Source organism: Nymphalis io, chromosome 16 (genome assembly GCF_905147045.1).
Source record: "Nymphalis io chromosome 16, ilAglIoxx1.1, whole genome shotgun sequence".
Lineage (NCBI taxonomy): Eukaryota > Metazoa > Arthropoda > Insecta > Lepidoptera > Nymphalidae > Nymphalis > Nymphalis io.
The window spans coordinates 6722505-6739569 of NC_065903.1; the positions used below are offsets into that span (position 1 = coordinate 6722505).

A 17065-nucleotide genomic window follows, 5' to 3' on the forward strand; every position below is an offset into this window, starting at 1 on the left:
CATCCAGCAAAATTAAATTTCAAATTCATAATGTAATAGAAACAATGATATCCAAGATCAAACTATCACTTTATTAATACAAATCTTAAATTTAATGACTTCAATTTATCATGTCTTTTAAATTGTATATTAATATTTAAGTTTTAATATATAAAATAAATTTCATCTATTTTAAATTCATTATAAATTATTTTTGCTTAAAATATTCTGAGGAAATTAATTCTTTGAGAATAAGTGAGCACATTCTGCACACGCTGCATCTATATTAGGATACTTGTACTGAAAACCATATTCTAATGTTCTCTTGGGGATAACATGTTGGCCCTTAGTTAACATCATTGCTCTTTCCTTGTGTAGAAGAAGATTTAGTACAAACTCAGGGACTGTGAAAAATGCTGGTCGAGACAGGGCTTTAGCAAATGCCTAAAAAAATATAGATATTCTTTAGTATATTAAAAATTTCAAACTTGATATCATTGAAACAGTAAAATACCATTGAAAAACATTTGTAGATTGTTTTCGAGGAATTATATATTTTTTTAAATATTTTAATTGAAATTACCTTTGTAAAATCTATATTAGTGATAACTTGAGGAGCAACACCATTTAATATGCCTTTAACTTCTTGATTTTCTATTGCAAATTGAATTAGTCTGGTTAAATCTTCTATATGGATCCAAGGTAGAAATTGTTTGCCAGATGCTATTGGACCACCGAGGCCTAAATAAAATGGCAGTATCATATTCTTGATCATACCACCATCACGACCTATCACCACTCCAGATCTAATAATTACCTGAAAACAAAGTATTCATGTTATTTAAAAAGATATTCATGTTATTTAAAAAGGAAGAATATCATCTACTATTATGGTAAAAACAGCTTTATGAAGATGAGGCATATTAGGAGGCACTCAATCATATTAATTCGAAATTGAAATAGAAAAAAACCTCGTGTACGGTCGGAACAGGCATTGCGTAAACGAAACATTGAAGGTAATCCATTCACTGAATTTTAACATTGACTACTAAAAATAGAAAAATTCAACTACCTAGACTTTCGATTGGAAATCAGAGATATAGTATTTTGAGAGCATTCAAAATATAATTCATAGTGAATTGGGTTATTCCAAAGTTTTTGCAAGTTGACCAAACGTTAAACACATTCATTAAATACATATATATTGTTAATGCAATTTTTTAAACATTTACAAGTAATTGTTATTGATAAACTTGTCTTTTCTTGCGTTATTTAATGAAATACATTCAAAATGTTTTTTACAATAAAATATATATTTTTGTGAAATAATTTTGCAAAGTTTTATATTATACCCAAGATCTTTTGACTCAGTTATTAGGGTGCAATGATTATGACTTACCTGGCTCTGGGCACTTACCCAAAGACTGGCTAACCTCAACTTTTATTACGCTTTCTAAGAAGACCAACGCAAGAAGGTGCGAAGAGTTTCAAACGATTAGCCTTATGAGCCAAGTATTGAAACTATTTCTGAATATCATCCACGAGCGAATAAGAGGTAAATGCGACGAACATTTCGCAGATAGTCAGTTTGGTTTTCGAATAGGAGTGGGCACGAGAGAGGCTCTTTTTGCAATGCAGGTTCTCGTACAAAAATGCAGAGACATGCAACAAGACGTTTTCCTTTGTTTCATCGATTACGAAAAAGCCTTTGACAAAGTACTGCATGACCATCTAATTTTTTTTTTTTTATATTTGCCGGGAGGGCAAATGACTCTATTGCACCTGATGGTAAGTGGTAGTAGAGTCCAAACGCGACGACGGCCAGTACAGACGGGAAAAACGTTCTGCACTAGCCGCCTTTGCCTTGCCGGCCCGCAAGATGCCTCTTCACGCCACGGAGGGGAACATGTGAGCTGGTAAGGTATTCCATTTTTTGGAAGTGCGACAAAGAAAGGAGTTGCCAAATTTCTTTGTTCGCGATGGAATTGATGTCACAGTTAGGCGGTGACATCGAGAACCAGCTCGCGTGGACTTAAGAAGGAAGGGGGAAGCAGGAATTAGAGAGAATAATTCCTCAGAGCACTCGCCGTGATACAGTCGATAGAAAGCGCTCAGTGCTGCTATCTCACGACGCAATTGTAAAGGTTCAAGGGTGTTTGTGACCTTTACGTCGCCAATAATGCGTACGACACGTCGCTGCAACCGGTCCAAGGCCTCCAGTAGGTACTTAGCGGAGCCATCCCAAAGGTGCGAGCAATATTCCACGCAAGACCGTACCTGTGTTTTGTACAGCAGGCACAGTTGTTGTGGCGTGAAAAAACGCCGCACCTTGTTCAGAACTCCGAGTTTCCGTGAAGCTGTTTTTATAACAGCCTCGATGTAATCCCTTGGACTAAGGTCGCAGCGAACGTCAATCCCCAGCATGGCGATTTTGCTTTGTATCACCAGCGGAGTACCACAGAGGGAGGGAAGAGGGGAAAATGCTGACTTTTTCGCTGTGAGAGCGCATACCTGTGTTTTCTTGGCATTAAACTCAACAAGATTATCAGAGCCCCATTTGACGATGAGCTCTAATGTCCTATCGAGTTCAATGACAAGATCCTTCCGCCTCTCCTCAATTTCCGCCCGCCCAGCCACTGCGCGTCCGTGGTGTTCACCATGCGCTGTACTATAGTCTGCATAGCAATGTATGTTCCCAAGAGAGAGCATATCATTGATATGCAAAAGAAAGAGTGTCGGAGATAGCACAGATCCCTGGGACCCCAGCATTCACTACATAGAATTGTGAAGCGCAACCATCAACTAAAACACGAAGGCTACGCTTGTGTAGGAAGCTGGCAATCCAGGTGCATAGCTGAGCAGGCAGACCATATGCCGGCAGCTTGGAGAGAAGACTTCTGTGCCAGACTCTGTCGAAAGCCTTTTAGATATCGAGGCTGACAGCCAACGATTCTCCATGCTTGTCGATAGCTTCACCCCAGAGGTGTGTTACGTACGCTAGAAGATCACCTGTGGACCGTTTTGGTCGAAACCCGTACTGACGATCGTTAATTAGACAGTGATTTTAGGTAGGATAGGTAATGGATCAGTTGGTTGTTTAAAATCCGTTCCATCACCTTACAAAGTACTGAGGTGATAGCTATTGGCCGATAATTTGCCGGGTCAGACCGATCCCCTTTTTTTTTGCAATATTACATGATATCGGCTTAGATGACAAAGATGTACGTATTATCCAGAATCTGTATTGGAACCAGAAGGCTACTGTACGAGTTGACAATGAGGAGACTGACGAAGTAGAAATAAAGAGAGCAGTCCGACAGGGCTGTATATTATCACCCACGCTATTTAATTTGTACTCGGTACAAATAATAACAGAAGCAATTGAAGGCCAAGAATGTGGAGTCAAAATAAATGGCCGGTATATTAACAACATCAGATACGCTGACGATACAGTCCTAAAAGCATCATCTCCTGAAGAGCTGCAATTAATTATGAGCCGTGTTAATGAGTGCAGTAAAAACGCTGGTCTGAGGATGAACTTATCAAAAACGAAGATCATGGTGTTATCTAAACATACCTACGATGACATTGCTATCATTGTAGCAGGCCAAAAAATTGAGAGGGTGCGCAAGTACAAATATCTGGGGACATGGCTTAATGACACCTGGGGCTGTGAACAGGAGGTATAGACTCGTATCGAAATAGCTCGAAGTGCCTTCTGCACGTTGAAAAAAGTACTCTGCAATCGCAGACTTAAGATCCCTGTGCGCATACGACTCCTACATTGTTACATCTGGCCTATACTTCTTTACGGATGCGAGGCGGGGACAATTAAAGAAGACCTCAAAAAACGTATAGAAGCTTTCGAGATGTGGGCTTATTGACGTATGTTGGCCATTAGTTGGACTCAAAAGGTCTGGAACGCGTCAACCAAAAACGGCAACTTTTGGAGACTGTCAAGAAGAGAAAAGTTGCAAATCTCGGACACGTGCTTAGGCATGAAAGATATGAACTTTTGCAACTGATTATGATGGGGAAAGTTGCTGGAAGGAGAGCTGTTGGGCGCAGAAAAAAGTCTTGGCTGTGCAACATCCGTGAATGGACGGGAATCGCGAGTGCTGCCGAGCTCTTTCGCCTCGCGAAGAACAAGAAGGAGTATTTAAAGCTGACTGCCAACCTTCGCTAGTCGGAGTGGTACTCGAAGAAGAAGAAGAAGAAGATTATGAACTTTTCAAGTTTAGAAAATAGGACTTCAAAAGAAAGTAAAAGGTTAAAAACTGAAAACCATTCATCCTTCCTCCTTTCTTCTCCTTAAAGCTTGTTAACAAAACCTATTTTTGTCATTACTGGACAATTTCAATAAAATTATGTTATAAAATTTTATATATAAATAAATATGACATTTAACTTTAATTTCAAATTAGCTGAAAACCTCCACCTAATTTGAAATTTGTTACACTTAATATCACATAATCTCACTTACAAGTCGGACAGGTGGATCTACATTAGCAGCTTTCTCCCATTCAATAAGAAGTTTTGAAAAAAAATCATTGCCTGTTGAAGGACTAGACTCATCATATCTATTAGTTTCAGATGGCTCATAGGCCCCGACTCCAGTTATCAAAACAAACACTTTGGGTTTACTTTTGCTTTTGTTTATTGCTGTAGCTAATGCTCTTGTTGTGTATACACGAGAGTTTAGAACATTTTGTTTAAAACTGAAATTGTAGTTATTATTAATAATTTAAAAAAATAAAGTTATTATCAGAATCATACTGACCCAGGACTCCATATTTTTGTAAAATCCATGAATTGCTGGCCAGCCAGATTTACAACGGCACAAGTATTTGAAGGCAATCCAGATGCCTCCAATGATGTCCAAGATATATTATTAGCTGCAGGCATTCTAGATATATTGACCACATTGTAGTTACTGGCTCTTAAAAGTTTATTTGCACGAGTTCCCACAAATCCTGTACCGCCACCTACAAAATTATGAGCATAGTTAAATAATTAACCCGTATATTATATAACTAGTAGTATGTTACCCATATATAATTTTACATTTAAAAACTGGATGTGTCATCAAGTCTTATCAAAAGAGTTTGAATTTCGATATAAGGATGCTATGATTGAGGTTAATTATTTCTGCAAAGAAATATAGGTAACAGCCTGTAAATGCCCCACTTATGGGCTAAGGCCTGATCTCCCTTTTTGAGAAGGTTTGGAGCTTATTCTACCACGCTGCTCCAATGCAGGTTGGTAGAATACACATATGACAGAATTTCAGTGAAATTCAACATATGCAGGTTTCCTCACAATGTTTTCTTTTACTGTCAAGCATGAGATGAATTATAATAACAAATTAAGCATATGAAAATTCAGTGGTGCTCTCCCGGGTTTAAACCCACGATCATCGGTTAAGATTCACGCGTTCTTACCACTAGACCATCTGGGCTGAATGAAATGTACTATATTAAAATAATAATAGATTTCAAATGACCGTCACACGAGAACAACATGACATAAAATTAAACTTTTTTAGGGTATATCAAAATGTTATAGTTAGATATGTTTTCATTTTAACTTCCTGCCATTTATTACATTTTTAAACATAATTACTTGCAAATATTTACTCACCAATTAAAACTTTTTTGGTAGCCATTCTTTTAAAGTTATGTAACTATTTAGCCGTAAATTATTTAGATACAAATACTATATAATTTTTATTTTATCTTAATTATTTAAAGCATCATTTACGATTCAAATTATTTCAATAGTTATGTTTATTTCGAGTAAATTATTGTTTATAGTAGAACAGCTGATATTTTGTCTGACATGTTAACAATAAGTCAATAACAGTTAGGTAGGTACCGAAGAAATTGAAACAGTTTAGTTTCTACTACGGTAGGTACCAATTTACAGAATAATATTGACAGTTGACGTGACTGCAGTGATGCCAACTCCTACAGAATATTTCCCCTAGAACCAACTTCAAATTCCCCTAAATATCGAATAAAAACCCCTAAACTTTTTATTTTACACTCGTTTTGGGAGTTAAATTCAAATACAAATTAAAAATACATTCACACAAGTATAAAATTGCTGTTGTATTTATATGGGTGCATTTTACATATACATACATACATTAATTAATGACCTAATGATATTAATGATGATAACATACAGGGTTACAGGGTAATATGTCACGATCCTTTTTAAGGGTTATAGTTCAGGACAATAGCTATCAAATGACACCCAAAATGCTTATGCAAAAGTGTATCGTTTTCGAGTTATTAATTTTTTAATATTTTTTTTATTTAAAGGATGTTTAAGATTCTAAAATTCAAAAAAAAAAAAATCAACGTATTTTCCCTATTTTTTTTTTGTATTTCTTGCTAGGGTACATCCTAGTTAATAATAACCAGTTATAAAACAAAAACAATCTTCAAGCATTTTTAAATTACAGATCCAAAACTGTACAACTTTTCGATTTTTAATTTTGATTCTTTAAGTTACTCGCAATTTTTTTGTAAAAATCACTATGGCTCTTATCGTGCGGATCATTTTAAAAACATCTGCGTTTCCTTAGCTATCCATCGGTACATAAAAAGTACAGTAACAATCATAAACTCAGGAGAAAATTAGATAACAAAGAGACCAGGTAGGAAATTCTAAGAAATGCTATTGTTAAGAAATTAAATCTGGATCAAAGACAAAAGGACCTCAATGCAAAGTAGTTAAAGATTATTTTTAATAGGGGTAATAGGTAAAAAAGGAGAGATAAACCAGAGCTGTTTGTGGAATACTATTATCAATTCCTTTGAATTTACCGTCATTTTTTTTAATTTCCTTTTATCTCATTTCTTTTAGGAATAAGAGTAATAAAACCTTGTCGGGGTACATAATACTCACTGTACTTGCACTGCTCGTATAGTGTGGACATCTTCTTCATCTGGAGAACGGACACGAGGGCGTCCGGAATCAGATTGTCTCCTTTGCACGCGACCAGTTTCTCTAATTCGACGATACACACCAATAAAGACACTATTGTCAGGTGTCCGGCGATCCGGAAATCGACGATTATACTCACGACGAGCAGCTGCGGCGTCACCGTTACAATATCCATAGCAAAATAAGATGTCAGCGTATTCCTCATTAGAGTACGGACGACGAGAAGAATTTTGTTCTGCAGCCATAATAGTCCTTTTTACGCGCCAAGTTATCATAAACACAAATCACAAATTCCTTTTAGCTAGCCGAGTCACGAAGTTGTAAGAAACAGAGTCCAGTAAACGAAGCGGTTTTTTTCAAAAATTTAAGAGATCAATATTCACTAAAGCGCGTCCACACTATACGAGCAGTGCAAGTACAGTGAGTATTATGTACCCCGACAAGGTTTTATTACTCTTATTCCTAAAAGAAATGAGATAAAAGGAAATTAGAAAAAATGACGGTAAATTCAAAGGAATTGATAATAGTATTCCACAAACAGCTCTGGTTTATCTCTCCTTTTTTACCTATTACCCCTATTAAAAATAATCTTTAACTACTTTGCATTGAGGTCCTTTTGTCTTTGATCCAGATTTAATTTCTTAACAATAGCATTTCTTAGAATTTCCTACCTGGTCTCTTTGTTATCTAATTTTCTCCTGAGTTTATGATTGTTACTGTACTTTTTATGTACCGATGGATAGCTAAGGAAACGCAGATGTTTTTAAAATGATCCGCACGATAAGAGCCATAGTGATTTTTACAAAAAAATTGCGAGTAACTTAAAGAATCAAAATTAAAAATCGAAAAGTTGTACAGTTTTGGATCTGTAATTTAAAAATGCTTGAAGATTGTTTTTGTTTTATAACTGGTTATTATTAACTAGGATGTACCCTAGCAAGAAATACAAAAAAAAAATAGGGAAAATACGTTGATTTTTTTTTTATTGAATTTTAGAATCTTAAACATCCTTTAAATAAAAAAAATATTAAAAAATTAATAACTCGAAAACGATACACTTTTGCATAAGCATTTTGGGAGTCATTTGATAGCTATTGTCCTGAACTATAACCCTTTAAAAGGATCGTGACATATTACCCTGTAACCCTATATATATATGTATTTTTAGCCTCGAACCCAACCAACAGTTTGTTGGTTAGGTGAGGTTATATAAATTGTATAGTATAATTGTATAGAGTCGTGCGCTTTTTTAAGAAAAAACAAAAAAAAAAATCTTAAATAGTAGACCCCCTAAAACATCCCCCTAAATAAATTTACCCCCAAAAACCCCCTAGACATCTTGAATCCCTCTAAATTTGGGGTGAAAACTCCCAAGTTGGCATCAATGCGTGACTGTTCTCTTCACTTAAATTTTTCATCTCGGGGTATCTTATTTGGCATCAGCATAACAGCTTGTGACAAATTTCAAGCTAGTCAATTTGGGTTGAGCGTAATAAATGTAAATTCATAAAGATATTTTATCACATACGTAGTACCAGTAGAAGTATTTGCTGAAGCAGATTGTACAAAAGTGAAGCTTAAGAATTTTAGATTATTATTATTTCTAATCTGTAATGGCAACAAAACATGATCGTTCAGCAAAAATTTTTTGTGTCAATGTCAAATCACATATGAACAATGACATATTTTGACATATAAACAAAACTAACAGTATCATTAGTGGTGTTTTTCTCTAAATATTTATAATCATTAAATGGTTCAAAATTTGAAACCGAATAATATCATATCATATATATATTTTATACGTGACATTGTGACACGCCAGAAAAGGGGAGTTTTAAAAAAAAAATTATTATATAAAATATATGCGTGAATAATAGAATCATCTTTTCTTCCAATTAAAATAATATATAATATATAAAAATAAGGTATAACAAGTGTTAGAAATTTACAGTTGAGTATTAGGAAATAATAATTACATAGTATAATTTTATCTTTTAAAGCGATTTAACTAACACAAATTTTATATCTTTAAAATTACTGCAGGATCATGATACCATTATACGTGAATAATGGTGTTGCATATGTTTGGAATTCAAAAGGTAACATTTTAAATAAAATGAATTTCTATTTAAAAATATATATAAAAGAAAATTATTTTGATATTTATTTTATGAATTATTATTTTGTAAATACATAAACAAGTAGAATTGTTCTTACAAGGTTTTTTCAATTTACATTTTTAGACTGGCATACTCTTCGAGCAACTCATAGGATATGTGGTACATTGATTGGTACTATTGTTTCATATCCTCGTCAAAATGAGTTCCAAGGTGAGTTGTTATTTTAGATAATAATTTAAATAATTTCATAGCTTAAAACCTGCCTTCTTCTCCTCTTTCCTTGTATTTTTTATTTCGAAGGATATGTGGAGTGTTTCGATGAGTATTCTTATGATATAAAAAACATTATATCACTACTACCCTACATACATAATTGAAAATTATTAAATGAATTCATTTTATAGGGTTACCAATGGCTTTGATGCCTGAAGAAGCAGCATTACTAGTTGAAAAAGGGGTATGTGAGTTAATTGAACTGCCTAAAATAAATGAAGATCTTTCAGAAGAAGTAAAACAAAAAATACAAGAAATGGATCAGAAGTATGGTGTAGTCCTTTTTCAATAAATTTTTATTTCTTAGATCAATCTAAGAGATGCTTATTTGCAGTATTGTTATAAGCATTATCATTAATTATATATTCTTTAAAATTCTAATTTTAGGGTAATAAATGAGCAATCACAGGCATGGCAGAAACGGAAAATTGAACAATTGTCACAAAAGATTGACATAATTGTTGCTGGAAAAAAAAAGAAAATGATGTCTAAAGGAATATTTAGTAAGAACCACCCAGTTATTAATACCTATATGTATATAATATATACAAATGTGTTATGACTTTGTAATGATATATTATGTTGCAGATATAAATCTTGATAAAGATACATTATTGCAAGAAGAATTGAGTAAATTACCAAAAGCAACTCCTGCGAATGCATTGATTCATCTACCTATAGAACACTTTATAGATACAGGTAATTTTTACAATATATATACTATATATAACCTTAAATAAATATTTTATAAAAGTAAAATTATATGTCTCTGACATTTAAATGTAAACATAGCAATATTACAAAGTGCATTTGCAGTACAATAATAGTTTGATTTTTGGTATCTATTCAGACAGGCTGTATAAGAAATATGAGTAAAACTGTGTTGTTCCATTTTAAAATATTTACATGATGATTTGAAATGGATATTCCTGCAATTGAATTTGTTTATGTGTGGTATCTATGGTGAATTGAAATGATTTCTGTAATTTTATGGCAAGAGGGTTAATTCGAAGCACATATTAAGTTTCTTTTTAGCTATTATTTGTTTGGTTATACACCACTTTTTTTTCAGAAAACATTAAACTGAAAATAGATGTTTTAAGACCCTCTATAATGTCTGGAGATGGAGCGACACGCTATACTATTTTCAAAGATTTATGGCAAAGAGGTTACTATGTAACAAGTGGGTCAAAGTTTGGAGCTGATTTTCTTATATACCGAGGTCTATATTTACGAGTATTAAATATTATTTTACTTTTTAATGCCAACATAAGTGTGCTATTAATAATCTTCTGTTTTTTTAGTGCTTAAGCATTTAATTGACTATATATGATTGATTTATAATCACAAATATTTTTATATTTATTTCAGGTGATCCAGTAAAATTTCATGGTATGTATATGTTGAAATGTGTAAGCAATATTGCAGAATGTTTTCGACCTGCAAACATAGTGACATTTGGAAGATTGTCTGTGGCTGTCAATAAACTCGCACTGTATGGATTTTGCAACAATTATGGAAAAATTGAATATCAAACAATACAATGGCATGATAGTTTGAATGGTTGAGTTTGTATAGTTATATTAATTACACTTTTTTTAATTAAAAATTTATATTTTGTTTAATATGGTTGTGATTATTTTTTTATGATATTCTGATAACTAACTTATAACTGATGAACTTATAGAAAGTATTTAAAATAAATTCATTTATGTATATAGTATGTATTCTTAAATGTCATTCTTAAATTCTTAAACCATATGAAATATATGTAATTGAACAACTTAGAAATTCATTTTTATAATTTATACTTTTCTCGAATCATCTGATTTTTTTTAAAAAGTATATGTTCTTGTCTTATTATATTAAATAACTATAGTTTTTAAAATATAATTAAAAACATATTTTGTAAACTGTCTTTTATGTTTTAACTTAAAAAACATTTCGTCTTCATCGTTTTTTTTAAAACTAATGTTATAACTTATAATCAAAATAATTACTAGCAATGTCAAAATTATTAATAAATGTTGTCAATTTGGAGAAAAATGGAAAGAAGTACCTAAACAAAACCATAACATAGGTTAACTGCCTTAATTTTATTTAGCTGTTATTCACTCTAGGCTGTATACTAAAATATATTATATATAATAGCCTTATCCAAGAGGTAAAAAGGAAAAACATAACAAAATGTAGATAGGTTCCTAATTTAGATTTATCCATTACCTACATTGTCAATTGTCAAATATCAATTGTCAAGCATTACTTGACATTTTAAATAACTCTTTTTTGCTGTTGAGGAATCAAAGTTATATTTTCTTTCAGAATAACTAACAAAGTTTAAATATTAATAAAATGGCTGATCCCGAATTAGATAAAATAAGACAGCAACGTTTAGCACAGCTACAGGCTCAACATGGGGTAAGTACCGCTATTGAGGTTATGCGCGTACTAAACTAAATAATATACATTTTTATTTTCGATATATTTTTATTTTCTTTTATTTTTTCATAAATAAAGACAAATGATTATATATAATCTTCTTTATACGTTATGTCTCATTAAATTATTTCAAGAGTTGCATTTCCAAATACAAAATGTCTTATTTGAATTGTATGCATATGACTGGTTAAATTACCATAATTTAGAAGTTAAAATGTTTTTTTCATTTTTTATATAAATTTTAAGACTTGTTGACTATAAATTGTCACCTGAGTTATTGTTTTGTTAAGGGTGGAGATCCTAACCAAGCCAAGGCTCAAGAAGAAAGAATGCAGGCAATGGAGGAAGCAAAACATTCAATTCTCTCACAAGCTTTAAGTCAAGATGCTCGAGCTAGATGTAAGTATATCATCATTAGAGTAATTTTACTACAAAATGAGTTATCATTAAGTGTTCATAATATTGTTAGGAACATACATTATTTATCTGGAAATCTTCTCGTTATTCGTTAAAAATATTTAATAATAAAAATATAATGATTGCTATCATTTCTTCTTAATATATCATATTTTATATCTAGTTTCTTTAGTGGCAAAAGTGCTTTTTGTTCATTCTTAATCTATACTTGTACAATATACAATTTATAATTATTTCTAAATGTAATAATATTAAATATATGCTATTTACTTTAAGAAAATAATGGGGAACTGTATAAGAGAATAAAATTTAACAACTGTTCTTATTAAGTAAATGTAATGATGATATTTTCACTTTACAGTAAACATAATCAAGTTGAGTAAGCCCGAGAAAGCTGCAATGGTGGAAAATATGATCTGTAGAATGGCTCAAATGGGACAAGTAAATACAAAGATATCAGAAAAGGAACTTATTCAGTTGCTAGAGTCTTTGAACCAACAGATGCCTAAATCAAATAGCACTGTGAAGTTTGATAGAAGGAGAGCAGCCCTCGACTCCGATGATGATGACTTGTAGTATTTATTCAACAGAACTGAAATAATAAGACACATTTATTCTTGTATGATGTGTGCAGTTTGCAATGCCTACAGCTGATTGGACTTTTTTAAGAAGTGATAGAAAAGCAATATTTAGATTCAAACTTAAAAGTCAAACTGTTATTAAACCAAGACTTAATAATTATGTTACAAGTGCCTTTTTTGAAATTGAAATAAACTGGCAAATTAATTTGACTTTGCTTAAATATCCATTTTTTATGATTAGTTAGTATTTTGCACATTAATTTTATCTCATAACGCATGCATTATTTTATTGTTTGCTCCACTGTAAAGTTTTGTATTTTTATTAATTAGTTAACAGTTTGACCTGTAAGGTGTGATAAGGACGCAACATGTTCAAACTAAATTTTTAACTTAATAGAAGACTTGTTATACTTATTGTAAGTGCTATTCTCAAGGCAATAAGAAAGAGGCCAAAAACAAGGCAGTAACAAAAATTTGGCAAAATATTTTATTATATTAGTGTAATTAATTTTAATATTTTAAATTAACAGTACTTATTTTATATTAATAAAAGTAAAATTCAGTACAGAGTTACATAAATCTATACATTCATATAACTAGCTAGAAGGTGCATTCAGATGTCAAACTAACATTAAATTATTTTTGCTTTCATTAACTTAATATACTTTTTTTATATGAAATAGCTTATGTAGCATTTATAAATAAAGTTTATATAAAAGATGGTTATTATTATTTAACAAGATACAATAATAAGAAGTTTTAAGTGATATTACTAGATATTACCGACTTGCCTTGCTATTTTATTGTAAGTTTTTGATCTTCCCATGCAAAACTAAATAGACATATATTTGTAATATTGTATTCTAATGCCGATAAACAATTGTGACGTTACATAATTGGTTGAGATCCAAAAATAAATTATGGTATTTATTGTGAATTCGTGAAATTGCATCTTGAATGACATCAAAGTTGTTTTTGCAACTTAGGAAGTCAAATTAAAGTGGACGTAAGAACTTAAGGGGAGTAGTTCGACCTATTATAAATCAAGATATATCAATCTGCTTGTAGTGCATATAGCTGCAGCGACTAGCAATCGCATGTCTAACAAATCTTACATATATGTAAATACTAGCTTATCGTCCCGGTTTCGCACGGGTATATAAATATATTTTGGACAGAATTTGGGTAAAATCCGTTCTTAATGAGCGTCTACGTCGTGGAAGGAGTAACTTTGACAAATTTCAAGCCAATCGGGCGTATAGTTTAGGAGATCTCGTGATGAGTAGTATTTATATATATATCGCAGGTTCCTGGCCGCCTTGCCATTAAAAATTTATTTAAACATTTAAATATTTGCAAAACATCTGTTGCTAATAGCAATGTTAAACGGCGATTTTTTATTATTTTATATTCGAAAAAACAACGTAATCATAATATTATCACGCAGTCAACCGCTTGAAGCAACGTTTTCATCTATTATTACCCAAATGTTTTTTTTACTCATATTTTAGTTTAAGTAATAATAAGATTATATTTACAAGCTATCAGTGATATAGTAAAACAGTTTTCAAATTATCCTTTCCCTTACTGATTCCACGATTGTCACTTATTACATAACATTTTGAAAAAGTAAATTTTCTTAATTTGTTTTTCTGATTCGTACAAAAACTACTTATTCGATTGATAATGATAGATTGAACTTGCTACCGAAACAGCCTGTGAATGTCCCACTGCTGGGCTAAAGGCCTCCTCTCCTCATTTTGAGGAGAAGGTTCGAACTTGCTAACCGAATGCTAAATAATATGCCCCTCATATAAGATCACCAAATTTCTTCACAAAAATCTACAACAGCATGTAAATAAACGTCTTAATAAAGAAATACGACATTTTTTCTGATCATACTCCACCAGCAGCAGCTTCAGGCAGGTCATAAAATCAATTCCATGCAATCAGTTTACACAACATAATTAATTATAACTATCTATAACATGCATTGAACGTCATAAAATTACCTTATCATGGGTTAGTGGTATAGATTTATCTAAAAATATATTACCAGTTGTAGAAGGAATAGCGATAAACACTGTGTAAGAAATCAGACATGTTAAATAGCTTTCGGACACTTCTGGATACCAATTATAAGTCGTTTTAAAAACTTTTTAGTGACGGATCTAAAGATAAATTTGGTTCAGGTGCAGTAATCTTTGACCCTCAGGCAGATATTAGAATCAAATTTAAAATATATCCATAATGCATAGTGAGCTGATTGCAATTTCGGAATCACTGTCATATGCGTTATCCTGTGCTGGAAGTCAGGTTGTTATACTGTCTGATTCAAAGAGCGCCCTTTTCCACTTGGCTCGGTTAACCTCGACCTTTCAAGGATACCCGATAGCATTTAGGATAGAATATTTTAGAGTCCATATGCAATAGTCAAAGTGCAAATAAAACAATAATTATCCAGTGGATGCCTTCACATATTGGAATCATGGGCAACGAGGCAGGTGACAAAGCAGCCAAATAAGCTGTTTACGATGGAATTATTTATCATTGCGTACCTCTACGTAGTGAAATTTTAAATAAGTTCAAGTTGTAAACAAAAATGGCAGGAATATTTTGATGAATGGTCGCGACATAAAGGTATATGATACAAGACTATTGTATGTGAACTTCCTCATTGCCCATGGTTTCAAAAAAATAAAAGTAGCAGAAAAAATATTGTGAGATTTATGAGACTTCATTCCGTTCATATTCCGTCAAACAAATTTAATTTTATGATGGTCAAAACAAATACCTATGAATGTAACTGCATGGATATTTATCACCGATTAATGGAATGCGCGTAGAAAGCATCGTTTTGGCCCCGTTTATTAAAATCATATAATGTGGGTGTATATGTAATAGTTTGCTTGCGGTACCATCATCAAACGAAGCTAAGCTATTATTGAAAATGTATTTATAGAATAGTTGCTCGTTTTCAAAAATACCTTATATACAAAAGAACAGATTATTGATGTATAATATTATTGACGTAATTTTAACTTAATTAGATGTTAAGTTGTTTTAATTTAGTATAATTACTGTGTGTTCTGCTTGTACGGGGGTGACATAGTCAATCTGATGACTAAACTCCCAGATAAAAAAAAAAAAAATACCGTATCAAAAACTCTTTTAAGACAATAAAAAAATGGCATTTAAGGCGTTGAAGGCGAATGTTTGAAAAGCCAGCCGATCATATACCGAATACAAAACTTATATTCGCTTTGTCACTAGAAGAACGTACGTGGCTTCGAAAACTGTCTCTTGTTAACAACATGTTTCTGTTTTGTTTAAATTGAGATTTTATAACTCTTATAAAAAAATCCTTAGGGTAAGGATAGCCAGCTGAAAGGACACAGTCAGACAAGTCAGTTTGTAAGGTAAAAAAAAATCGATTAAATGTATATTATAAATGTTTATGTTTATGTTTATCCTAGGACATTTTTCACACACGGCCATCTGATCCCAAATTAAGCTTGTACAAAGCTTGTGCTATGGAAACCAGACAACTGATATACTACATATACTACTTTTCTTTTGTAAATACATACTTATATAGATAATTACACCCAGACTAAGGACAAACAGACATGTTCATGCACACAAATGTCTGTCCTGGGTGGGAATCGAACCCACAACCTTCGGCGTGAAAGGCAAGTGTTCTACCAACCACGCCAACCGGCTCGTCAATAAACATATTTCCAATAAATATATTTCCTATTGACTGACTAACAAATATACTGGTGGTTATTTTTATTTGAACTTTATAAAGATCGCTTGAAATAAGATTTGATAGTATAGTAAAGAAAATAATTTAACAACTGCAAGATAAGTATCGATAAAATAAGTTACACGAAATGACCACTTATAAATCGCAAGATAGGTATATCAAGCGTAATAGGGAAGATAAAGATCTAATGTTTAAATTTGAAAAAAAGCCCTTGCTAGTTGTCGTTGATAATGAAATACTAATTGATTGAACTGATTTTAATCTGAACACGTTGATAATGAAATTGTTATTAATTATATAAGCACCTCTTGTAACTACATATATAGTATTAGAGAAATCTTTATCCTAATTAATGTTGTTTTCCTGCCTGACATCGGTCACGTCGACCATTCTTGAGCAGTTTCTCAGATCTGCGTAGGATAAATTACAGTATCACAGATCATATACCTAATACTAGACAGCATTAATATTTTTTTCTTATTTTATTCAATATTTTGGAAACATACTGTACTGTAAAAATATAAGTAAAT

General features: G+C 32.1%; 3 protein-coding genes across 4 annotated transcripts; 2 read left to right on the forward strand and 1 right to left on the reverse strand.

Moving 5' to 3' along the window:
• Nucleotides 1-50: 50 nt before the first annotated feature.
• Nucleotides 51-5875, reverse strand: LOC126774563 (epimerase family protein SDR39U1). Its single transcript, XM_050496134.1, has 5 exons — nt 5620-5875; nt 4760-4964; nt 4463-4697; nt 563-796; nt 51-423 (listed from the first exon to the last, which is right to left on the reverse strand). Exons 1-5 carry the CDS (start codon nt 5642-5644, stop codon nt 217-219), a joined length of 906 nt encoding a protein of 301 aa, XP_050352091.1. The 5' UTR covers nt 5645-5875; the 3' UTR covers nt 51-216.
• Nucleotides 5876-8636: 2761 nt separating this feature from the next.
• Nucleotides 8637-10954, forward strand: LOC126774565 (tRNA-splicing endonuclease subunit Sen34). 2 transcript variants are annotated; one of them, XM_050496138.1, is made up of 8 exons: nt 8637-8886; nt 8980-9035; nt 9180-9266; nt 9461-9596; nt 9717-9832; nt 9918-10028; nt 10402-10551; nt 10701-10954. In XM_050496138.1, the coding sequence occupies exons 2-8, from the start codon at nt 8984-8986 to the stop codon at nt 10895-10897; spliced, it is 849 nt and encodes a 282-aa protein (XP_050352095.1). In that variant the 5' UTR covers nt 8637-8886; nt 8980-8983; the 3' UTR covers nt 10898-10954. The 2 variants fall into 2 exon arrangements, with proteins under 2 accessions (XP_050352095.1, XP_050352096.1); XM_050496139.1 differs by lacking the exon at nt 8637-8886 and having other exon boundaries at nt 8899-9035.
• Nucleotides 10955-11573: 619 nt separating this feature from the next.
• Nucleotides 11574-12976, forward strand: LOC126774589 (programmed cell death protein 5). The gene is made up of 3 exons (XM_050496162.1): nt 11574-11747; nt 12059-12167; nt 12547-12976. Exons 1-3 carry the CDS (start codon nt 11682-11684, stop codon nt 12759-12761), a joined length of 390 nt encoding a protein of 129 aa, XP_050352119.1. The 5' UTR covers nt 11574-11681; the 3' UTR covers nt 12762-12976.
• The last annotated feature ends 4089 nt before the right edge of the window (nt 12977-17065 follow it).

Excerpts from the sequence above, each read along its gene's own strand:
- LOC126774565 (XM_050496138.1), top strand. The coding sequence starts at position 8,984 with ATGATACCATTATACGTGAATAATGGTGTTGCATATGTTTGGAATTCA. Across the intron at positions 9,267-9,460 it reads TCGTCAAAATGAGTTCCAAG|GGTTACCAATGGCTTTGATG; the intron begins GTGAGTTGTTAT and ends TTCATTTTATAG. Across the intron at positions 9,597-9,716 it reads ATACAAGAAATGGATCAGAA|GGTAATAAATGAGCAATCAC; the intron begins GTATGGTGTAGT and ends TTCTAATTTTAG.
- LOC126774563 (XM_050496134.1), bottom strand. The coding sequence starts at position 5,644 with ATGGCTACCAAAAAAGTTTTAATTG. Across the intron at positions 4,965-5,619 it reads TACCAAAAAAGTTTTAATTG|GTGGCGGTACAGGATTTGTG; the intron begins GTGAGTAAATAT and ends ATAATTTTGTAG. Across the intron at positions 4,698-4,759 it reads ACAAAAATATGGAGTCCTGG|TTTTAAACAAAATGTTCTAA; the intron begins GTCAGTATGATT and ends CTACAATTTCAG.
- LOC126774589 (XM_050496162.1), top strand. The coding sequence starts at position 11,682 with ATGGCTGATCCCGAATTAGATAAAATAAGACAGCAACGTTTAGCACAG. Across the intron at positions 11,748-12,058 it reads AGCTACAGGCTCAACATGGG|GGTGGAGATCCTAACCAAGC; the intron begins GTAAGTACCGCT and ends TGTTTTGTTAAG. Across the intron at positions 12,168-12,546 it reads TCAAGATGCTCGAGCTAGAT|TAAACATAATCAAGTTGAGT; the intron begins GTAAGTATATCA and ends TTCACTTTACAG.